Below are 25,875 nucleotides of genomic sequence, written 5' to 3' on the forward strand. Positions count from 1 at the left end.
CAACCTGCGATTGAAACAGGTATACGAGACCTGGCATAAAAGGCTAGCATGACGTTGCAGCGCACAATATTTGGAGAGGCACATTCGGGAGGCAGAAAAACGAATACGTACCTGCACCAGCTGCCATTTTTGTTTTTGCTTTTTGTGGACTGGCTTGGTTATCTGGCGCTCATGCACTTCCGTTCGGCTTCGGCTACTACAATATGGCGAAGCCCGCGCTTTGCCGTTGAGGAGGAAAGTCCCTCCTCCTTTGCTCTCTCCCATTTTCCTCCTCAGGCCTTTGCTTCTAGCCTCTCCTTATGATTTCTATGATTGGAGGAGAGTTGCGTTTTATAGCAGCGGTCCATGGACAGATGCGAGGAAACGCTCCGTTGCAAGAAGCTGCTTAACGGCTGAGACAAGGGGATGAAACTCGCGAGTCCACTTGCGGACTAAAGCAGGGGCGCGAAGCTGTAGTAGAAATCTATTGTAGCTGAAAACTCACGTGACCTCCGGAGCTCGACCAATGACTGAGGACTAGCCACCCTATTTTTTTTTTCTTTTTTGATTATGTCGCGAATGACGTAAATGACGTGTCATCCGTTTCTCTCTCACTACTTTGCTCCTCTCTGCTCTGCTTCCCGTCTTCTTTTGTTGTTCCTTTTTTTTCTTCCATGCACTGTTTTTTTGGTTCGCGTTTGTCGGAATGCAGTGGGAGTTACAGGAATACGACAGAGCCTTGGTTGTTTGTCACATGAAGTATTTTATTGTGCAACATACGGTTATGCAAGCAAGACGTACACAGGATGACATTAATATTGCTCCAGAATTTGCTTGAAGAAGCTTGATAATGTCGGACTGCCTCTGGCAAGGACTGCTACTGGGAACTGGAGCTCAGTGGCTGCAAGATGAAAAAAAAAATTGTATCAGATATACGGTTATGCATGTGAAAGTTGAAATGTAAATAGAAAGAATAAAGGTGCTATTGAACACGAAAAATAAGAGCGGTGGTAGGGTTGTGAGAAGCTCGCAGCCATGGGGTGTGATGAGCGACCTTAGTATAAAAAATACTTTTTATTGCGCTACTTCACAATGATATATTCCGACCGATTAGCCTGACAATCTTGGCTTTGGCGCTACGTACAGAACAGCTACTAAGTCAACGCGTCGTACGAAACTTGTCGAGCGAAATCACCAAGAATCAGACTTACAGTAGCGTCATACCTTTATACAGTACGACGTGAACGGGTATTTAATCATAACGTTTAGATGATATTGTTTCACGAAAAGAAATATAGTCTACCATCGTATCTGCAAAGCAACGCTGTCTGTCTCGGTCACCGCGTATTCCGGTAACTGTTAAGCAACTCATTCACAATACACGAAGTGAATGCGGTGTTGTAAGGCAACAAGCAACGACAAATGACTTACCTCTCGGCAGTCGTTGACCAGGTATCGGGTACGAGGCGTTCGGGCGCTCGAATACTTTCTGCACCAAGAAGCAGAGCACAAATGTTGCGCAGGCATCTTCCCTGGCAGCTGTTACTGTTCGAGGACACTCACGTGATACAGCTTGAGTTTTTAAACAGGAAAAATCAGAACTCATAGTCCAACACAACCGCTACACAACACGAGCCGTCCGAAACGGACGCCGTCGACTCCGTGGACGCCGCTTCCAACCGGCACAGCCGCCGCGCTGTCGCCTGTTCGAGCGCCCGCGAACAAATTTGAAAACGGCCAATCATCGCTCAGAAAACGAATTCATCCTCATGGGAACCAATCAGTAATCACTAGCCACCGGATGTCTCCATGACGTTCAATTTATGACGTTTTCTGACGTCCGATGACGTGAAACGCATGAAGCGCCTCACTTTATCCCGCAAAGGAACTGGCGAGTTTCCGGCCCTTGACTAAAGTGAGGCGCTGCGAGCCTTTCGCGTCATCAAACGTCATGAAACGTCAAAATTTTTACGTCGACGCGCGAGTTCTCTACCGAGAGCATCCCATTGGCTCCTGCGGCCGCTCCCCTGGTATGCGAGCGCTCATTGGTCGGTTTGAAATTTCAACCTTTTCGTGGCGCGCGTAAGCCAGGATCGCCGTGTCTGGGGTGCCGGAGAAGCTCGCCGTAAAGTTTCGAAATATGGTGCAGCGGGGACGCACGCAAAGCATCTTTGCCGGTACCGCTTTGGATGGTTTTTAGTGCCCGTCGATACCGACTCTGCAAAACTCGAATCCTCTTGGATACTTCTGCAAGTAAATTCAGTGATAGATAAGTGGAAGGCAGGTCTGCTTCGCTTGCTTGGCGCGACAACGATTCAAGAAGGATCAATACTGTGTTTTTCCACTCGATGGCAGGTAAGTCAGTTCCTATTCCATTCTGCCGCTTAGCGTAGCATAGCATAGCACCACACCTGTGGCGTATACGCAACATTTCGGCCGGTAGAATTTTTAGTTTTCACGTTTTCTGATCGTTGTTCTGGTCTTTCTTGCTCAGGTATCAACTAGGTACTGTTCAACTCATGTGCTTCAGAAATGCATCTGCATGGACGCAATCGAATGGATATACCACTCTGAGTGGTTGGAACATCATCTTTCGGCTTAGCAGCTGCACAGGTTCCTTTGTGACGGGTCAGCCTTGACATGTGACACTACACAAGCAGCAAGGGGATATGGACATGTTTTCTGTCATGCTGGATTTGTGAATGTGTGTGCCTGTGCAGTGAATTTACTGATCTACTGTGAAATCTTCCACGTGAGACATATCAGTTAACAGTGAATGTGAAGTTGCTTTGGCATATTACTCGAACTTCAGAAACAATGTTCATGTGAAGTTTGTGTTTGGCACAGATACAGAAGACTGCATATGTGTGATTTGGAAATACGAATCCCGAAAAATAAAGCACCTTGTGCAACAGAAAGAGCCAACGCTTCCGCGTTTTATTTATTTCACTGGATGCGAACGAAAATCCAGAACCGCCAAAGCGGGGGAGAGAACAGAGGGGAAAGGGAAAAAGAACGCCTCGGCAGCGTCGCTTTACGTCACCCGTCACCCAGGGAGACAAAATAAAACAAAGCAAAAAACTACTCTACCGAGGCCCAACGATTGGCCCGACGTCAGAGGTCACGTGAGTTTTTCCCAACAATAGAAATATACTACACGTTCATTCCCCTGGCTCAAGCCGGCGATACCGTGTCGGCGGTGCCGGAGCAACTCGCCGCAAAGTTTCGAAATGTGCTGGGTGCAGCAGGGACGCAAGCAAAGCATCTATGCCGGTACCGCTTTGGGTGGTTTGTAGTGTCCTTCCCTAATATGTTGCCGATACCGACTCTGAAAAACTCAGTGCCTCAAGGATACTTCTGCAAGTCAATTGAGTGGTACACTGTTATTCGAAAAGGTGTTCTCATGCAGTGAAAAAGGTAGATTTCCCATTTCTACTCTTTTCACGTCAGATTTACACCCCACAAAAGGAGAAAACATGGTCGTCTACCCCTTCGTTTGAGAGGAAGGCGTATAAGAGGTGTACGAACCTCGCGGAGAAGCGGTAACGCGTGCATCTTACTCCTTCTTATACCTTCTCTCCTCGAAAGCTCCGCCGCCGTGCACTTTCATCCGCGCATGAGGACTCATAGTTCCCAAAATGTCTAAATGTTTCAACATAGAATCTCAAATATACATTTCCGTGATGATACAAAATACATGAACTCTGTCTCTCGTTAGTCGTCAGTCGTCACCAGCGTAAGCAAATTATTTGTGGGCATGTTTGATTCTGCCGCACTCTTGTACCCTTACGCGACCATTCACGTCGGTCTGGAGTGTGGCGAACGTAGGTTTGTGTTCGGTCGTTTGCAAAGTTTTCACTGTGGCTGAGACGTTGAAGATCGTATGTGTGAAGTTCAGAGCTATCAAGGAATTGATACTTTTCGGAAGGATTCTTCGGACTGAATGCATTCGGTGGTAGGTCCACCCACGGCCGTGAGAGATGTTCTTGAATATGGTAAGGCTTAACAAAACCGTTTCATACTCATAGCCTTTGTTCGATGGAGTCAATACAGCGAATTATTTTATTTTCAGGTTGCATACCAGCTTGACTCGTAATGAGGCGTGTCAACGTGATTGAAATACAGGTAAGGTCATGTTGCTTTACTGGTCTTTACATTGTGTTTGTGGTGAATCGCTTACGACGTACGTTATTTGTTTTGCAGTTTTATCGTGCACATTGGCAACTGGACGTTCGAACGCTGGAAAATACATGCTTTCAACGAAATTGTGCACAGAGGCGTCATGGTATTAATGTGTCAGAATTTGCAGTGTTTCTGTAGGAACGTGACTGTCCCGATTTGCATTTCTTTTTGTTGTGTGTGGTGGGCGATACTGGACACTTCAATACTAATGGCCAAGACGGTTTGGATTCGAATTTGGACGTATGTACTATTTCACTCTTTGTACCTATTTCGTGTCTCTATGGCTAATAAATGTGTGTAGGAGTTCACATTCGTTCTTCTGTGCTGCCAAACTGACGTGTGATCAACTGACACATTTCTCAAAAAATATACCAGATGACTTAAAGAGGACCGCGGTTCCTGCGAAAGCTGCAGGTGCCATGTGCCCCCTGAAACAGCTGGTACGACATCCTTGCTGACGGCAGGAGCCACAGTGTACCGGACGTATCGAAGGGTTACTTGTACCCACTAATACGCGAAACACATTGCGCCTCTCGAGTTCCTTAACAGGAAAATTACCTCGACGCTTCGCAAACAAAGAAAAAGCAAAGAAGAAAATGCTCCAAGCACATCGAACATGAAACTCCAAATTTTATTGGCTTGCACATACCTTTAAATTGCATCCAGTACATCATCGTTTACCGAATGGAAAGCATACACGGTTCACTAATCCCAACACACACATATCGAGCACACTTTGCACGGACACACAACCCATAGGGTGACCCGATGCACTAGGCAGTCCTCCAAATGCCGAAAACACAATCCTCGAAACTTCGAACCGGCTGGCATTGCAAAGCTCAATGAAGATCCTTAGTGACGAACACGACGGTTCCTCAAACGAAATGGCCGAGGAACAATTGTCCAACAAGTGGCAACAAACATCAATTCCATGTGAGAAGCAGTTGCAAATCTTGCACGCGTATGTGTGACCATAGGCGCCGACTGCGGGGGGGGGGGGGGGGGTCATTGCCCCCTCCCCCCGGAACATGAACTAGGGGGGGGCGCCGCCTCCCCCGGAAAGTCCCGCTAAGAGACTGACACCAACCTTTGGGGCTCGGCGCGCCCGGGTCAAAAGAACGAGGAGGCACCAACTCTAAAAATGCATCTTGCAATTTGTAAAATATGTATCCGCCCACTATACTCATTATCACAGTAGAAGGTGAGGCGAAGAAACAGAGGATGACACAACACATTGCCCTGAATTTCGGCCAAAGCAATCAGATCAATGAAACGAAGCAGACCAAAAAGGTACCAGCAGCTCCCAGTGAGGTGTAACGGTGGGATCTCCGGAACGCATATCCGTTGGGAGTGGGTTCAACTCCCGCTGCTCCATCTCATTGACCATATTCATTATATTGCGCGCATTTCGGGTCACACACCGAGGATTCAATGCATTTTGTTCCTTTTGCTATGCAGTTGTGCACATATTCACTGTTTTACGTTCTCTCTGTTTTTTTCCTGTTCTTCCTCCCTCTTATTTCTATACCAGTTCTGCATACATCATAAGATTCCGTCAGAGTGCGTGATGCTTCAGCTTTAGTTTTGGTTCTTCGTTTTTCTTTCCTTCTTTTTGTTTTCTTTTGCTTTCTTTTTTCTTTGCCTCTCGTCTTCTCCCTTTCACCTCTTTTTTGGAATAACAAGCCGACATCCCTCAGCCTTACCTTTCCTTTCTTTTTTTTCATAATAAACAAAGCCCCCCCCCCCCCGGCTAGAGTACTTACTTCGCGGTGCACCCTTGACCCCCCCCCCCCCCCCGGGAAAATGAAAACTCTCCGCCTCTGTGTGTGACCGTTGAGACAGGAAAGAACCTGTAAGGAAACCGAAGTGAATATCACGCTGGTATTGTTCCAACGTTAATGCTGGAGTAGTACTCCATTTTGTAACTCACCTCCTCGCAATCGATACAGTCCCACGGTCACCTATAACGAAATAATACAATTAACCTCGCTTGTAATGTACATCGTCGCTTCACCGAGGCAGCCGATCCTCTCCTGCAACTATTTGCAATGCGTCCACCGTCTGCAACAGAATGCACCTCGATTGTTAAACACGAGTAAAACGCAGACGTCGCGTACGTTGCATCACAGCCAGGCTGACTTACCTTAAGCAAACATTACACCTGTACCTAAAAGCAAGGTTGTCATCCTTCTCAAACGCAAGGTTGCAGCGCACACAACAGGCAGGAACGCAACGACGAATGCACTGCGATAGAATACGTGGTGCCACGTCACTGCTCACGGGCGGAGCGCGCAAGAACGTAGTACTCCCCAGCGAAGGCACACATACGTATTCAGCCGGCGCACGCATTGTTCAACAAGCACACGAGTACACAGCTCAGGAGGCACACATATTATTCAACGGGGCACACATATTTGGCGATAGGGATCGTCGTGTTTGCTATTTTTATAACTGTTACGGCTGTGTACCGGCTGTACTTTCTGAGGAACGTCTTTAAAGGGACTGTCGCATCCGGAACCGTGGTTACGAATCCAATACCAATGTGTTCGGTACACTACCACGAGCTATTTGCCAAATTTTCTCCTTCCAAAACGGACCGGGTGATGAGGAATCGAATTTAAAAGATCCGGTTTCGTTTTGATCCTCGAAAGCGCCAGCGCCAACAACATCGCGTGACGCAAGGTCGAATCTGGCTAATCCGCGGTGAAGGACGCTGTCGTCTGCCGCCAAGTCTAGGGCTGCTTTGTTTTTTTCCGGCACGTCGCCCGTATTCACATGTGACACTTTCTAGTGACTCGGATACTATCGCTACGCTTGCATCCTTCGCGTGGGATGTCGTTTGGAAACCGACGCAGCGTTCCCGACTCCAAGAAAACTTCCTTCGAAAGCCTCGATGTTTGATTTCGCACGCCAAGGATACAGCTACAGCCAGACCCCAGACGAAGCGAAAGTTGGAAGCAGCTACATCACTAGCGGGTATCCAGATGAAGCAAGGAGTGTTCATGCTGTCCGTGTATGCTCTTCGCATTTCACCGATAATGTGTACCTGGATGAGAACATCATGGAAGTGCAACTTGGATTGACACAAAAAAGGAACGAATGGAAACTTGACGCCGTTCCGACTGTGTTCCACGAACAAAGCGAGCCAGCAACTTCGACAGTAAGTCACAATGTCTATGTAGTTTCCCAATCGGGTCTGTCACTCTTGCGCGTGAGTAACTTAGCAGCAAAAGACGAAATCGGTACAACGTAAGGTATCCCCTAACCTATATGATTCATAACTAGATAAATAAAATACAATAAACAAGTTCAAGTGATGTCATTCATATGAACGTGATTGACTTTTCTCGTTGTCGGACGCGTTATCATGAAACTTTCACTTACTGAACCTGTGACTTTTGTGGAATGTGGTAGACATGATTGGTTTTCATGTGTATTACAGCTGCAGGCAGTTCGACAGGGTCAAGCGCAAGTGGTACGTATATTACTTAAATACATATAATGTGTTTACAATTCTTGGACACAGAACAATTCGCAAACTATGAACCCCGATCACTAAAAGGAAGAACTGACGCTGTTTGTGTGCTGGTGTTAGAAACAGGCAAACAATAACAAACAGTACCTCTGTCCGTAACATGAGCGCCATAACCCACTTCCCAGTTACCTTTTACCTCTCTGTTTGTGAACTGTTTGTGTGCTGTAGGGCGGCGGTTTTTGCGGTTGTCGTAGCCAACTTGAGGTGCACTTTTGACGTTCTGTGTTATAGAAGGACCAGGTGCTGCTGATCAAGTCCCATCCATCCATGAAACGGCATCAAACAATGTACGTGTGTGCACGGCAATTTTGCTGAGAGACATGGTTTTTACACTAATGCCTTTACGACGCCTCTGACAAATTAGGATCTTCCAGAACAGTGCTTTCTTCATCCAAGTTCAAGAAGTAAAGAGAATGACTTCATGGCTTCTACTGACATCTCACAGCTACATGCCAAGACAAAATAACTTGACAGCAGGAAATGAAAAGAAAAAAAAAAGGTCCGTTTCAGGTCCACCCAAATCTTTGTACAGAGGCTGACAACAACAACGCTATTGTGAGATGATGAATGATGCTGATGCAGCGTTGAGATTAAGCCCTTGTTTCCTTTTTTGCAATGCTATACATTACTGCTGGTTAAATGTAAAATGATGCACCTACCTCCAGACATTAAAGGGGCTACCAGAGATGTAGTGTCAATTCAACAGAAAACCTGCATGTTCTACGAGGCACTGTCACATAAGCATTGGCCAAATTTGCTGTCCTGTGAGCTTTGATAGGATATGCCGTAGATAGTAAGAGGCCTCTTACTGTAAAGGGGAGGTGCATTAATCGAGTAGTGGGGTCTGAGGCATGAGGGCCATTTCAGGATGTACTAACCCTTCTAAAATTTTACACTTGGTTATGCCCAGAGATCGATCCAGATCCCCCCCAACACCCCGAGTTTTTTTCCTGTGTACCACTGTTATAATGAAACCGTCCAATTTACTGTCCAATCGTCCCGTTTTCATTGCAACTGAAGTACTACAAAACTGTTTATTTTATTTTTTATTTTTGTGAGTCCCCGCTTCAGATCCAAAGGGACATTGCAAGTGTGGTGCACGCAGCAAATAATAAATATCTGTGCGTGAAGAGTTGGATGTGGACTTGTGCAATGGCTCTTGAATGGACAACACTCAGTCAACACAAAGATTTATTCACATTTGCGTAACTTATTGCCTGTCATTATAATAATTATTATAATGCATAGACAAAAGGTAATGCTCTGCCAAGGATCTCTGAAGTTACAGTCTTGAAAGCTGTTTTCAAGACAGTGGTGCTAAAAAATTGGATCAATGGCAGGTATCAAAATTTGTTTTGCTGTATCAAGGCAGAACAATCTTCCGTGGGAATGACAAATTTTGGACATTCACAGACAGATGTATCACTTACTATGATAATGAGGTGTAACTGTACCATTAGTGAGTTATGAAACGTTACCTGAACTTATTTGACGTGTTATATCCCTCACATGCTATAATACTGCCAACGATAAGAAGCATTACACTATCATTAAAAGTATAACTGTCAGGTAGTTTATTGCTCCTGCCTATTCCTTTGCACTTCTCGGGATTGCTGTGGTAACACAGATTCTGTTTCACACTTCTCAATTAAAAACTACGCAAGTCTATTATGGTGTAGGTGTGAACAGTAAATGAGGCACACTAAAGATGATAGTCCTGATAGGACCAGGATGGAAAAACGTTGGCGAATCATGCGGACGACACACCCAGGTATCTGTCGTCTGTTTTTCGGTCCAAGGAATCTCCAAACTCAGCTTGTAAACACACAATAAGCAGTGAACCTGACGTAGCTGTAAAAAGAAAGTACACTTTCCTAAACACGTAGCATAGTTAATGTCCTGACAATCATTCTAATTCTAACCCGGCCCTTGAGTTGCACAGTTGGTTAGAGCCTTCGTAACTATCATGGGGCATTCGTCGTGTGTGCAAACAACGACGACAACTACGAAAATAAGGATTGCTCGACGTGCCTATCTATCGTGGCCACAGTAGGCGAAGACTGTGATCGTCGCTGCAATACTGCGGTAGATACACCACTAGAAGTTCTGGCCGATGACAGGGAGCTGGGAACAAAGTGTGATGCGTGCGTGTGGTGCGTGCCGTCATTGCACAACTCTACCACTTCACCAGCACTGCAGCATATAGGTACTCATCCAGTTCCTGAGGAACACAGACGCCGCACAAACACTTGGATTGTTTCCTGCGTCGTAGTGTGAATGTCACGGGATTAAGTATTGAGCACTCCGATCATGAACGCACCTAAAGCAGTGGTCCTGAGGCTCGTTCTGTTGCGCTAACGCAGCTGCGGCACGTACATCACCAGCGACTTGCAGAATAAGCGGATCCGTCGAATATGGGCCGTCATCAAACATGTATATTCGTCACGGGAGCTATTACTAAAGGCATTTGAACAGCACGATTCGCCACTTCCGCGTTCCGAGTCCGCCATCTCCGTATGTGCCTTCGCCTTCGTCTCCCTGACCTTGCTCATGCAAGCTGCAAGCCGCGGGGACTCCTCTGGCTCGCCGCGTTCTTATTGGTCAGATTCCATGTGACGTTGCTAAAGATTCTCAGCAGGGAGTTCCGCTTGACGCCCGCTTCCGTCGTCTGCTGTAGCGCCGCTTACACACGAATTATGCAAAAAGTATTCCGTCGATCGGAACGGGACTTTCGGAGTCATGGTCAGTGAAGGGCGGGGAATCTCATTTCACTGTGGTTTCGGAATCGATCTGTGGTCGATGCGACTGTCCCTTTAAGCGACACATGTTCGTCACAGGATTTAGAGTGTAGATTCAAAATTTCTAGAGCGGTGCCCAATTGTATGCATCTGTAAGGAGCATGAAGCATATCATTGTGCTTTCAAAAGAAATACAGTTCATGTACAAAGCTCTATGCCCGCTACACCCATTTTACACCTCTTTTACACCCAAGCTCAATGAATGTTGTAAGTAAGGTGTTAAGTTATTATTGCACCCATTTCACACCCTTCATCCGAAGATGTTTCTTCGAGCTGGTGTAATTTGGGACTAAAAATTAGTTTACACCCCAATTACACCCGGATTACACTCTAAATGGTGTTTTAAATTTAAGAGTATGGGGCGACATGAGACACGGGACAAGATGCGACATTTTTGCTCGACGCCGCCTGTCTCAGAGACGGGTTGCTCCGTGCGCTTGAAACGTTACTCATAGGTGCCTCCGCATGTCCGCTTTATTGCACGCAAGAATTGGTGTTTGCGTTGAAGTGAAAAAAAAGAAAAGAAAAGGAATCGATTACTTCTGTTGGAATGTAGGGCCAGGCAAAGAGGCGCGATTTTCTGTAGTCCTTTTTCATGTCAGGTTTATTCTGTCAATGTAAGTCCACATCCTATTTTTTTACTGATTCATCTAGGTATATGCAAAATAGGAGCAGTTTGGCAATCCGTTGTCTAACTGAAAAATTAATGCATCCGGTGATATCCACGAGGCAAGACGCGACAGCTTAATGTAATTCAAGTGCAGTGTTTAACTTCCTGTAATTTAGAGACCGATAAGTCAACTATTAGGTGGCCTTATGCTTGTTCCTCGGAGATTCCTTTTCTTGCATATTGACTAGGATTTTCCAGCGAATATCCTGTGTCCTAGGATATTTCAAGCAAAGCGGAACTGCACTCAAACGCGAGTGACCAGCGACACATCAGACTGGCGGTGCCTTCTTTGCAAATGACGGCGGGGGGAAATAGCACCGGGTTCTGTGTGGTTTTATTGCACATCATGTAGGCGGTGGGCTCAAGGGGGCTGTGTAGGTGCTTGAATTGGGCTGTGTAGGGGCCTGTAGGTGTCTGTAGGTGCTTGGGACTAACAGGATGAGACAACTATGATGCAGCCGAGCAGACGTTGCTGCATTAAAAATAGAGATGTCACGAACTTTTTAGGAACCTGTGGTTCGAAACGACACATTCGACGAACATTCGAACTTTAGTTGGGTTCGCAGAGGGGTTTGGCAGAAGTTGACTTTGCTGTGACTAATATAGGTCTTAAAATTGATACGTATGAAACAAGGAAATGAACACAAGCTTGATGTATCTGTCTGACAAACAGTCATTTGGCTAGTCAGGACAAGTTCACGACGAAACGAGCGCAGCACGGAGAGGGTCCGAGAAAGAACGATACCACGCAGACGGTCGGACCTTTTGTTTAAAACAATAGTTCTTACAACCACAGGGAGTGTAGTCGAGATTGCAATAATGCACCCGCACCTATCAAACCTATCCCTTACGTCGTCTGTCTGCGTCTGCTTCGGAATACGAGTGTCGTTCAAAAAGTTATAAGCCTCACCCAGAAGGAGTTGCGGAAACAAGACAGTTTTTCACGTGAGAGAACTGATGTTCTGAGGCTGGAACAACATAGAACGGACAAATACATACAAAGCCTCAAATTGACTAAGAAATTAACGATGAAAGATGAAAGTCACTGAAAAGGTTAGCCAGCTGTATGACTCCAACCTACATCTTCTGGATTACCTGTCCAGGGCTATACCAATTGAGCTAAGCTAACACACCTCCCCAGCGACTTCCGTGGGTGCGTCATCTGAAGGGTCAAGGGTCATGGGTGCACATATTTGTCCTTTCTATGTTGTTCCAGCCTCAGAACATCAGTTCTTTCATGTTCAACAGTTGCCGCTTGCGTTGATCCCGTCGTATGAATGTGTGTATGAGTGAGCAAAAATGTAGGAGTGAAAGGAGGATGAGTGAGAGAGAGTGGCTGGATTATCCCTTCTGATGACGCACCCATGGAAGTCGCTGGGGAGGTGTGTTAGCTTAGCTCAATTGGTAGAGCCCTGGATCGGTATTCTAGAAGATATGGGTTCAACTCCGACAGCTGGCTAACCTTTTCAGTGACTTTCATCTTTCATCGTTAGTTTTCCACAATTTTTCTATATAGTCCCCCTTGAAATCAATGCACTTAGCTCGACGATGCTCAAGCATTGCAATCCCATCACGGAAAAGGTGGCGTCCTGGTCCTCCAAAAACTCCTATGCAGCACAAATGACCTCATTGTTTTCAAAATGGCGACCACGTAGGTGGGGTGTGAGGTTAGGGAACAGGTAGAAGTCTGGAGAGTAAGGGGGAAGGGGCCACCGCAACCTGAGCAGTGTGAACGGGAGCGTTGTCCTCGACCAAGAGCACCCTGCCCTCAGCTTCCCTCTGCGTTTTGACTTGACTGCTACCTTCAGGTGTGTTAAGTCTTATGCATAGTACTGTCCGTTAATAGTTGTTCCTTTTCCAGGTAGTCTATCATGATTATGCCTTCTGAATCCCAAAAACCAGAAGCCATGTCCTTGTCAACGGACGCTGCTCGGTTGAACTTCTTCGGGAGTGGAGAACCAGGATGTTTCCACTGTTTACTTCGAATCTTTGATTCAGGTTCAAAGTGATGAACCCAGGTCTCATCTTGAGTTACTAATCTGCGGTGGAAATTCTCAGGGTCAGCCTGGAAGCGAGTTAAAAGTGTCCTGGAAATCTCAACCCTTTGCAGATTCTGCTCTCGTATCAGCATTCTTGGGACCCATCTTGCAGACTGCATGCTCATCCCTAAGATCTCACTTAAAACAGTGTGAACTGAAGCAGAACTAATGTTTCTGGACTTAGCTATCTGCTGCACAGTAAGACGTCTGTCATCCAAAACCATACGCTAAATGGCATCAACTTGATCATCAGTGGTTGAGGCTGTTTGGACGGCCTGACCGAGGGTCATCTTCTGTGCTCACGCTGCGCCTCTTGAATTCAGCACCCAACTTCTTCACGGTTGCATATGAAGGGGTGTCCTGTGTGTCAAGTGTGTGTACCATGTCCTCGTGGGTTTCCTATGGCGTCATACCTTCCTTTTGAAAATACTTTATGACTGCTCGGGCCTCTGTTTTGTCCATTTTTATACGAGGGGTGTTCAAGTCAAACCCGGGCTTTTCATTTTTCGCAAAAGCAAGATGAACTTACAGGCGAGAAATTAGTTTTATTTTTCAACGTAATCTCCAGCTGCACTAATGCACTTGTCCCAGCGTTTCACGAGGGCTTGGATGCCCGCAGCGTAGAAATCCTTACCGGCGCGTAGCAGCCATGATCGGACCGCATTCTTGACCTCGTCGTCGCAGCTGAAGTGGCGGGCCTCAAGGAACGCCTTCAGTGCCACGAAGAGATGAAAATCGCTGGGGCCGAGGTCTGGACTGCAAGGGAGATGTGGTAGCTACTCCCAGCCAAGTTCCTGTAAGGTGCGTGTCGTGTAGGGGAGGACTCCTTTGGTGATGAGGCCCGTCCGCTTTTGCTTCAGCGCCTTATGCACATCCCTGAGAACCTGGCAGTAATATGCACCATTCATGGTACCACTGGGCAGAAAATCAACATGAACAACGCCAGCCTTGTCCCGGAAAACCGTGGCCATAGCCTTACCGGCAGACGGGGTGCTTCGGAATTTCTGGGAGCTGGCGAGCCCGGATGCTTCCACTGTTTTGATGCGCGTTTAGACTCAGGAGTGAAATGGTGCACACACGTTTCATCGTACGTGATGATCCGATCAAGGAACTGCTGTCCTTCAGTGTCGAAAGGATTCCTTAGCTCTTGGGAGAATTCCAGTCTTCTCTGCCGGTCAAACACGGAGAGCTTCCTCGGGACCCAACGGCCACTAACTTTCCGAAACTGGAGGTGTTCATGAATGATAGTGTTCAACGTTCCCACAGAAAGGTTCGTCTTTCGAGCCAGTTCGAGACATGTTATATCTGTCGGTCCTTGAGGATCAGGCGCTCCACAAGTGTGATGTTCTCAGCAACTCTGACACTGGCCTCTGAGCCGCCCGGCCGGGATCGTCCTACACTGATGTCCGGCCGTCTCGGAACCGTTTGCAACTCTCAAACGCTTTGCTGCGGCTAAGTGTATCGTGGCCATACTGAGCCTGAAGTCTTCTGTGAATTTCAGATGACTTCATGGCAATTGGCTGTTCGATGTGCGCGCTCACCTCGTTGTCGGCCATCTTGTCCAGCACGTGTCTTCTGTTTTGCACAAATTTCGGACCACCACGTGGTGAACGGGGAGGCCTGTCACGTGTGAAAATGACGAAAAAGAAGTAACGCGAGCCATTTGTACACTCAGGAGACAGAAAGTCCCGGTTTGACTTGAACACCCGTCGTATTTATCGCACTACCCTTCACCTTTGTATGGGCCTCAGGTGCACACAAATTAAAACAGAAATCTGAATTAGTTATTTCTATTTGTATAGCAACTGCTAGTGTGTTACAACAACAAAGATGTTCAGTTATTGCTCTTCTTTCTGGGTGAGGCTTAGCACGTTTTGAACTACCCTCGTACTATAGTTTGAAATCGCATGTCATTAAAACAACCGACGCACAGGAAAATACGGTTGTGGTCCGGCGGCGTCTCAGTAGTGCCAGTAGGTGGCTCGCGTTATACGTTTTTCTTTTCAGGTTTCCAATCCACTTTGCTAGTGCGATAATAATAACAAATATATAGCACGTAGAAAAATATAGAACGTCATAATCTAAACATAGTGCAAGTACTTGGCGGCTTTTCGAGTCGTGAAACATATGCTTCTGCTTCCCGTAAGGAGATTGGCACGTATGCGTAGTCGAAGAAATTTTCACAACATTAAACTACACATTCTGGAAACCGGGTTCCGATCCACCGGTTTCCGGAGAAACCGCGTTCCACTTTAGCTGTCGGGTCCACCTTTTGCTATTGCTTGAGAGTAGTTAGGTGTGCTTTGTCGATGATCTCGGATGGACCGATGGTTTCCATAATTTTCCTCGCGTCCTGCTCGTCTTCTTCCTCTCACGCTCTTTGCCGACACGCTGAGAGAATACAATGTGAGACCGTGGCGCCCTCTGTGAAGCGCGGGCGGAAGCGCTTTACTGGATGCTTCAGCTTCAGACACTCATCGGCGAACTCTAGAATATCCCTCCTCCATACACCCATTTACAGCTGTTTCTGTAATAAGATACTAAATACTTGGCGTAAAAAGTACTCAACAAGTACTCAAAACTGAAAGTAATACATATGAGTAGAGTATTATCTTCTAGGGGTGTGCGAATCCAAATTTTTAAAGTCGAATCGAATATCGAATCTGATGGACGAAAAAATCTCCTATATGGGGTTGAATATAGAACAGTCATGCAAACTTTACAATACATGCTTTTTGCACCAAAAGCACGAAATTTCTAGCCTATGGCTTTAGTGTAATTTTTCTGCCATTAACTGTCACACGAAACACACGTAATTCTTCTGTGGGAAGCCCCTATTCTCCATTCTTACGTGATAGTGTTTCCTACTCTTCAGGTGAGCACATACTGAGGTAATCATCTTGATTTCAAAATTTGATGTCAGGCAGTGGCACGTTACACATATGAGGCTGCAGTTGTTTCTGAACATCCGTAGGTCACTTACAAATTGGCGTCCTGCCTGAGCTCTGTCGTGTACTGCTGGCGTTTGGCTGGCAGTTGTCTTAAATCGCCTGTCAGTAGTTCTGCAGCCTATATTTCCTTGATTTTCATCGAACATGTTGTTCTGATATTCTATTAGAGGTGGAGCATAAGCTGCACGTGTTTCTTACTCAAAATAAATGGCCCTGAAGCACCTGGAGAATTCAGATGGTTTAGACCACGGGATGGCTGATTTCAGACAACCGTGTTGCTTGCAGTACATCCTTTGGCCCCTTTGCTGTATGTGCTGTAGTGTGTGTGTCTCGCGTGGGGAACTTGCGTTGCTTCAATTTTCGACGTAAGGACCGTCTTTAAACACACTTTTGTTTCTGGGCAAAGAAGTCCTCCGCTGACACCACTAAGCTGCACACGGGAGGGACGCCATCCCTCCCTCAAGCCAAGTATGCACAATAAACTGGTCCTAACGTTACCTTACGCTAAACAACAATCCGTCTGTGTTAGTCCTGGCAATTTCGTAAAGCAGGCTTCACCTCATGCATGGAGGGAGGCATCAGGTGAAGTTCGGGATGTGTCCTTCATATTCGGCGAAGAGTCAAATATTCGGAAAACCGAATATCGGGTATTCGATTCGCGAATCGAATACTTGGAGTGACTGATATCAGATTGAGTTCGAGAACTCGAATATTCGCACACCCCAGCTAAATACTGTAAAATTTCATAATGTTTATTTCATCAAATCATATTTGATGGGGAAAACTGAAAAAAAAAAAAAGCTACAGCTAGCTTGACTAGTTCCCAGCTCCAAAACACTTGACATGCAAGAAAAAAGAATTGATCCGAGCATGCATGAGCCTACAAGCAAGAGGGAAGACAACAGCAAAAAATTTAAGAACTCTTTAAAACGACAGTTAAACGGTATGATAATGATTGGCATCCATAGTTCGTCCGGACACGCGGGACATTCCAGTTAATTTTATGGCGAATATTGTAGGAAGTTATATTTCGTTCTAGTTTAATTAGTTCAAAAATTGAAGAGTATCTGCGAACATTTCTCTGTAAACACTGGAGTCTGTGTTCATAGAGATAAAACACACTTTACAATATTGTAAAGTTCAAAAAAACCTTCTGTAGTCTCACGACTTGCAATATTTGCAATTACATGAATTACCCTTTTTTGTAGAACTATAGCAGACGTTTGAAATTACTCCTTGAAGTTGTACCCCAGATTAAGTGACAGTAGTTAAGATGCGAGAAAAATAGGGAATTAAGTAATAACCTAATGCGGAAGGAGAACTTATGTCTATACCTACTACATATGCCAACTATTTTGCATAGTTTCCTCTGTATACATTCAAAATGTTCATCCCACAATAGATATTCATTGAAAACTACACCTAAGCATTTGACAAAACTCACAGTTAAAAGTGGCGTGCTGTTACATACTAATTGGTTACTTCCTTGTATGTTTTTATTTTTCTGCCGAAAAATAATAGCCTTCGTTTTATTAGTGTTAATACGTAAGGAGTTTTCTGTGAGCCATTTCACTAGGTGATAAAGCGAGTCATATGCAGTGTTAATTAACAAATCAACATCAGCCCCATCAAAAAATATACTGGTATCATCCACATACGATACAAATTTACATTTCACATTCAAACTGACAATATCATTAAGATACACAATGAACAAAGGAGGCCCCAGTACACTCCCCTGAGACATGCCACAAGTAACATTATTCAATGGTGGCAACAGGTCAGGTCCAAGTTGCACATATTGTTTTCGCCGTTCTAAATACGATATCAACAACTGTCAAACTATGCCACGTACCCCGTAGTGTTCCAACTTGCAAATAAGGATGTTATGATTTATACAGTCAAATGCCGTCCAGAGATCAAGGAATACACCTAATGTTAATAATTTAGATTCCAAATGATTAATGGTCAGTTCCTTTTGTCTCAGCAAGGCAGTTTCTGTAGACCGTCCACTCCTAAAGCCATGTTGAAAGTCATTAAGAATATGGTGTTTATCAACGAAGGCATTCAATCTGGAATGAATAATTTTCTCTAAACACTTGGAAGATATCGGCAAAACTGAAATCGGGCGATCATATCCTAAAGGTATTCTAAAAGTACTCTAAAAGTACCGATGCAACTCCCCAGTCATCACCTCGTAATAAAGTTGTCGTTGTTGTTCTAGAAGTATTTAAGTTACTCTTTAAATTAATTTGGTATTTGCAGTGAGCACAATGAAACACACGCAGAACCTCAAAGATAGAGCAGACAGTACAGAAGCACATACTGCATGGCCTTAATAGCTACGAAGATATGAGGCCTTAAAAAAGGAGATATGCGAAATAGCGCCATCTGTCGTGCGCGCCGCTCCCGACCGCCATGACTGGGGCAGATCTCTCACGAGCTGTAGCGCGGCTAGAAGGGGTTTCGCTAAAAACGAAGCACGATTTCTCGGTGGAATACCGAGCATTTCGGCGGAATGTACGAATGGCAAACTGTTCAGAACTCTAGTCTCAACAGCAGAAATAGTTTTGCGGTCGATTCCATTTTCAGCAAGATCTCACACGGCATTTATCATCGACGTTCGGCATTTGTATTTACTTTGTTTTGTGCAATACTTGACTTTTTAGTTTTAGCTGCTCTTGCGATGATAAGATTAAATGAGATCCTGGTCCTATAAATCTTTGCATTCTACCGCGTCACAGTAGGGGGCAATTTAATTTCTTCTCATTGGGGAATATTGTGGTACAGGAGTTTTTCATACCATTTGTCACACTGTACCGAGCAATCTGTTCCTTAATGTATTGAGATCCTTGGAACTACGCCACAATTGTAGTGCTGCTGCACTTGGTAGTTGTGATATATAATCAGACGATTTAGTACGAGGTTCCAGATTTAGATGTTGGAAGGTATCTGGTTCTATCATTGCAGCTTGTTCTCCTTAAGCCACGATTTCACCCGTTTGCCGAGCATGTGACTTCATGACCAACATTTATTTATTTATTTTATTTAATAAATAAATATTTGATCAACATTAATGCTATGGTCTTTAACCAGGAATAAGCCTGGTTTTGTTCTAGTAGTTCAACTACAACAAGTGAATTTTCCCTCTAACGGTGTGAGGCAATTCACACACGCACACACACAAACACAAATAAGGTTTAAAAAATATTCATAGATGATATCCTACTCTCATGTTATGGCTTATATAGCGGGTCGACTAATTTATTCTCTTACTTTCCTTGTGCATGAAAAATAGTTTTCTGAGATGCGTGCGTGTGCGTAACGTATGTGGAATATGCGTGGTCAAATATGAGATGCAGAACACGATGGAAATTGATGTTTTGAGGCTGGAACACAGTAGAGAACACATGCAGAGACCGCTAATTATTGTACATATGTGTATTTGGAGTAGGATTTACGTCATGAGAGCACATTAGGTGCATATGCAAAGCAATATTCCAATCTATCACACTTGACAATTCACCTGACAGTTGTGACATAATTCGCCATAAGTTGAGTGATTTTACAAGGGAGACAAATCAGGAACACTGATATCACATTAGGTCTGTCTCTCAGGTTCTGCATCAGTGGTGCATGAACGAGCGGCAAATGTCCGATTCTATAAAGTGGCAGATATGAGACACTGCATATTAATTCTGAATAATCGAGAATATTAAACTTTACTCATTAACCTCTAGGCTGATCCGAGAGTAGCTTCAACTACATAATACTATTTCAGGCGCTTCCTAGTGTTCAGTTACAGCGATTCATGAGTACGCACCTTTTTGTTGTATTATTCGTCTCTGCTAGCACAGCTTGACGCAGCGATGCGGTGGCACCTTGATCATCACTAAATAAAGTTGTTGTGTTCTCTCTTCAGAGTTTTGATATACACAGCCCTCTTCACGGCAAAAAGTTGTTGTATTCAGACGATTATTTACTAAGCAGAACAGAAAGCTTGCACTGTCGTTCATACAAGGCTGCCGGCTGTTGCCTTGCTACACAACAAACTTTTACTAACGTAGTGGTAGATGAGGCACTTGCACATAGAAGGACAAAACAACAGCAGCCTTCTTCAACTGCCACTATTCAATCAAACTTACTCCTCGGCAACGCAAACCGCGTACACTGAATAGCGGAACCATGTTTTCCAAGCATTGCCCTGAAGAAAATGGCGCGAGTGCGTTTTCGCTGACGGGCAAGAGAGGGCGCTTCATCTCGCATATCTCCTCTTGCGCGATGAAGAGCAGTGCTCGAAATGGTCAGGCTTGCACACTATTACAGAAAAACAGCCATAAGATATTTTCAGCTATTTCCTCCTCCAGTGTACTTCTTAAGCACTAGGCTTCAGTATATATTAGAACGAAAAAACCTTAGAGCTCGACCGGACCACCCTGCCCGATTCTGCATGAAATTACCCTACCATACCCTGCCATCAGAAGTAGTCTCACACAGTGACTGTGACTTTTTTAGCTGTTACCCTTTCTCTGCGCATTAATGATCATTGTGTGCCCCCTTTTTATAGTCGTTTTCCTATTTTTACAGTGTTTCTTATTTTTACAGTGTTGTTTCAGTTGTAACACTGGATGCACCAGGTCCACAGTCCTGGTGCCGTACCAAACTGTATGCCAGTGTAGATGCCTCTGAACGCTTGTGGCATATCAGCAGCAACATGAGAACACAAAGCAAGTGCAGGGGCCAACACAAACAGTAGTCCCAGCATGAAGTATTGTTAATATGTCACATTCATCGACATGCGCTTAAAAGTTTTGCTGTTTCAATCATTATATCAGTGGGAATATGTCATGCTTTCGTTCACAATGACTCAGGCTAGTCCGATTCGACCGAACGCCTCAACCCAAACAGGCTTCAATCTCGATCCTTCGTGCACACTCTTAGCAGCATCGGACCAGACTTCTACGTATCTTGAGCACGTACTCAGACTTTTCAGACGTCAGAAGACTTTTGAGGGTATTTTTGTGCCCTACTCAATACTTTTTGTGACAGGTATTTCTAAATTACTTAAAATACTTTTTTCAGTATTTGCTGCTCTATGCTCAAAATACATCCCTTCCTCGTCAAATGTCATCCAGCACACTTCCCCGCCGTGTCCAGATTTTCAGCACACTGGAACTTCTTCATTCTTTCTTCTTCTTCGTTTGAATTTGCCCCTCGCACCTGTCATTTTAAAACGGTTACTATTCATCTTGCCAGGTTAATCCCCAGTAGATTAGGTACAATCTCTTGTACCTAATCTACTGGGGATTAACCTGGCAATATGAATAGGAATGCCACCATTCATGTGCTTGGTCACAAAAGCAATAACACGCCCCAGAAGTCGAAAGACCCGAGCTGACATACAGGACTTATTACGAAGTTTTGGGTCAGAACATGTCACTAAAGTTTACCTGAGTTCAACAATGCTCGCCGAGCATCACTGGACACCAATACCTTGCAAATAAAAGATATGATTAAGTATGGCGACTCAAGTTTATTCCGTTCATTTGTACGGCCACGTTCAGAATACGCGTTTCATTTACTGCTAATAGCAGAGGTAAATCCAAGTTGCAGTCAGCGCCCAAGATGCAAAAGCACAATGAAGTACACGCAGTGAGGCTTTGACATGCTTATTGGCACAAGCTCTCAAGCTTGTGTCAATATACAGTTGAAAGCTTCGCTACGTGTACATCATTGTACTTACTGCTAATACTATAGTAATTTAAAGATCACATCTGAGGCAGGACGCCAAATTTGTTGGTTTTACAAGGGACCTATGGATGTTCAGAAACAATTGCAGCCTCATCTGTGTAACATGCCACTGCCTGACATCAAATTTTGAAACCAAGATAATTACCCCAGAATGTGTTCACTTAAAAAGCAGGAAACACGATCGTGTAACATTAAAGAGTAGGCGCTTCGCACACTATAGTTACGCGTGTCTCGTGTGGCAGTTAATGCTAGAAAAATTACACTCGAGCCATGTGATAGAAAATTTCAAATTTTTAATGCAAAAAGCGTGTATTTTAAGCTCTGCATGACTATTCGGTATTCGACTCGGTATTCGTCATGTTTTCCTCCATTACATTCTATATTCGATTCGACTTTATATATTCGCATTTGCACATCCCTAGTATTTAATACTCTACTCAAATTACTTTCCCTTCTGACTATTTTGTACTCTATCTTAAATATTTTTTACGCGGTGTATTTAGTATCGCATTACAGCAATAGCAGTTAAGTTGAGGTATAAAGGGAGTACGTTCCGTAGTTCGCCGATGAGTATCTAAAGCTGAAGCATCCAGTAAAGCGCTTCCGCCCGCGCCTCACAGAGAACGCCACAGTCTCACGTTGTAATGTCTCGGCGCGTCGGAAAAGAACATGGGAGGAAGAAGACGAGCAGGACGCGACGAAAGGTATGAAAACCATCGGCCATCGGAAATCACTGACAAAGCACACCTCACCACTCTCATACAATGTATTTTAATTCCGATAGTTTCCGCATTTTAACAGGTTTGCGTCACATAGATGCCGAAATACAGGTGGTTACAATGAAGCAGGGCGGCTTCGCCTTTCCTTTGTTCCACGGGTAATTGAACTCCCTCGACCCACGAATAAAAATGTTGCAAGGACAGGCTCCTCACTGAACTAAAGGGTAGTATTCCTTGCATTCCACACGGAAACGAGGTGAAGGAAAAAGGAAAAAGTGACGCCCCGGAGGAAGAAAAGTGCAATCGAGTATCGGCATTTTCGGCATGTAGCACCATAAGCAAGAGTGTAATTTGGATCTTTACGAAATGTGCAAAATTGCCAGGAATGCAGTTTCTAGCGCATTCCCCGCTCCCGTCTGTAACGCACCAGAGCCCTGGGGGTAAAATAAGATATTTATGGAAACTGCCCAGAGACCCGTCTGGAGGTATACACTCTTCAACCAAGGGGTAGCCCAGATAATACAATTAAGGTGTATGTACCCACGAGTATTTCCCTCGTAATCCACGAATAATGTAATCATCCGTCAAAGCTGCGAACTGCCTGTGAGCTATTCATGTGCTTACAGGGAATAAGCTGACATCAGGTTAAAGCTACATGTTAGTCCTGCTTCAGGTGTTAATTTATAACAGGAAGCACCAAGTTAAACACATACAGACGACGAACATGAAGATACTCCAAGCGGCGCGCCGCTGTTTTTTCGCTGAGCCGGTGTGTTCCAACGTGTGTCGCCGTATGAACTTCCAGTTTTCAAGTTCATTTGCCCTTCCAGTTAAGCATTGCCAACGTCAGCAAACGAAACGTCGACCTTCCATGATAACTTACACAGCACGAACGAGATTGCACAATCGAGCGTCCTGCACGGCACAACATCGACAACGGGAACATCGAAGCGTTTGTTTTCCGCGTGCAGTGATTGCTTCCTTCGAAGGGATTCCGTGTGACGTTTCAACGCATTTTAGGTACGGGACTTCCGCCATACCCTCAGCATCCCTCGTCTGCTCTTGCCGCACGTTTGTTCAAATCGCGTGCAAAGTATGACGTTGTTTGAAGAACTTTTCACCGTTGTGAATATTATCGGCCAGGAAATGCATCCACACCTGTTTCAGAATGCATACCGCTCCGTGCGACTCCCCCTTTAAGAAAAAAAAACGTAGGATAATAACGCGAGAAGATGAAAAATGAAAGCTGGATAAATAATCTGTTTCAGCACATCGTTCGGACCTCGATTCGTACGCCATTATTTATATGCAGTCAGTCATACTTCCAATGTAACACCTAAGACCCGTACTTACAGCTACACTTGCCTTGAAGACCCGACTTTGATTGGTGGAACTAGACCATTGAGTCATATGGAGCTCCGACAGCCGAAGTCCTTTGATGGGTTTGTTATTGTAGAAGTATGACAGTTCCCCTACTTCCTTGCGTGAAGCAACATACTTTCCGTTGAGGTAAGTCTGAAAGATGGAAATATCGTTACTGCCCTTCTAACATAATGTCACAGATACAGTATATGCACTTGCACACATACATATGCACGAAACTAAGCCGAAGTTCTGTAGCTGCACGGGAAGTACATGTTCATCCATAAAGCGTGCAGCCCTTCTCGGGGTTCGTTTTCCACATAGGAAATCTCTCTCCGTTAAATTTCTATGGCTGGCAAAGTGTAGTAGCGTTGCGCTCGCTACCAAAATCAATTGACGGAGTAAGGGTAAGAGAAAAAGTAACACAGTGCTGGCGTCGCTACAAATTTGAAATTACCAACGCAATACCACCACCACTACCAAATAAAGGTAACGTAAATACCACGCTCCTACATTTCTGCTACCGTAAAAGCAACACCTTACCGTAGGCGCCTCGTTGCCGAATGTGTGTGTAGATGGTGCAATATTTATGTTCCCTCGCATAGCATGCACCATAAAGTATACCACTAATTACAGCCAAGCTATATTGTTTCACATTGATCTTGACATTGAGATGATGATGCGCATTTCATACATAATTCCATGCGCTTAGCGCGTATAATTATCTTGTCAGAATGTTTCCAACACCATACTTTTTTTACTGCAATAACAGTGTTTCGTTCGAGATATCCGCGAATCCCAATCTCAACTTTTCCATCCGCTTTCCCGTGGTCGTGCGCCATCATAAGCGCCCACTCATTTAGCCATCACACAGTAAACTTTTTTACACTTTTTTGGTGTAAATGGCTTGTCCCATGGCGCACACCTTTTTGGTGTTGCCTTTACACTCAAATGATGGGTGTTTTCTAATACACCCTTCAGTTAAGTGTATTCCTAATAAAACACTGTTATAATGGGCGTTTAAAAACTAAAACACCCTTAAAAGGGGAGTATTCGATTGAAAACACCATTTATGATGGAATTATTTGCTAGCAAATATTCCCCCGCAAATAGTGTAATAGAAGCTTCCGCGGCAGCAAGCCGAGACCAGTGGACGAGACATACAGTTCGACGTTCTTGCTTCTATGGCAAGCAGCACCGTGAACACGGCAGACTTCCAGCCGTGGTTCCATCGTAGAACCTAAACCCGAGCGCGATGCGTCGCAGGCACGCGGCAGGCCTTCTTAGCTTGGTAACACTGTGGGACCAACGTGAGTGCCGAGGCTTGAAGGGACCTCGGGCACCCTCAGTAGCCTATATTGGCGTGTCGGATGGATCATATACTGAAATACAATTTGTTGGGGCACGTTCGTTACATGTGGTGGGCCGGAAAACGTTTGTAACGGGGACGGGAATGCGTTTTTTCAAGTAACACTCACGCTTGCAACGAGTCAAAGGTATAAGCTAAATTTCTAACATCCCTCCCTGTCAAATACTTACTGTGTTTTTAACTCAGGTTATCGTCTATAATGTGATTACTTGCTGAGCGGAGCTGTGAAACCGGCATAATTTTTCTCTTACGAAATAAAACACAATTTTTAACACCATAGTCCCAATTCAAATGGGGTGTAAAAAAAGTGTATTTGACGGTAAACACCTGTTTCAACACCCCACTTTACGCCCTTAATGATGGACATTGGATAAAACGTGGTGTATGTCGATATTACACCTTTAGTAATGCTCTTCTTGCACCCTTTGCGGAATAGAAAAGGGTTTCTTTATAAAGATACACCTTTTTTGAACAAATAAAGGTGTAAAATGATTTACTGTGCAGTAAGCAGCTAACAGGA

At 44.8% G+C, this 25,875-nt stretch overlaps 1 protein-coding gene across 3 annotated transcripts in view; it reads right to left on the reverse strand.

The window, feature by feature from the left end:
• The window catches only part of LOC135393025 (uncharacterized), a 175,791-nt gene that overhangs the window by 37,660 nt on the left and 112,256 nt on the right, over positions 1–25,875 (reverse strand). For 2 of the 3 annotated variants that reach the window (XM_064623617.1, XM_064623615.1), the window contains exon 4: positions 23,978–24,139. In XM_064623617.1, coding sequence (XP_064479687.1) covers positions 23,978–24,139 — 162 coding nt within the window. The remainder of the gene's footprint in view (positions 1–23,977; positions 24,140–25,875) is intronic. The other variant, XM_064623616.1, reaches the window with a different exon arrangement.

Source organism: Ornithodoros turicata, chromosome 4 (genome assembly GCF_037126465.1).
Source record: "Ornithodoros turicata isolate Travis chromosome 4, ASM3712646v1, whole genome shotgun sequence".
Taxonomy (NCBI): domain Eukaryota; kingdom Metazoa; phylum Arthropoda; class Arachnida; order Ixodida; family Argasidae; genus Ornithodoros; species Ornithodoros turicata.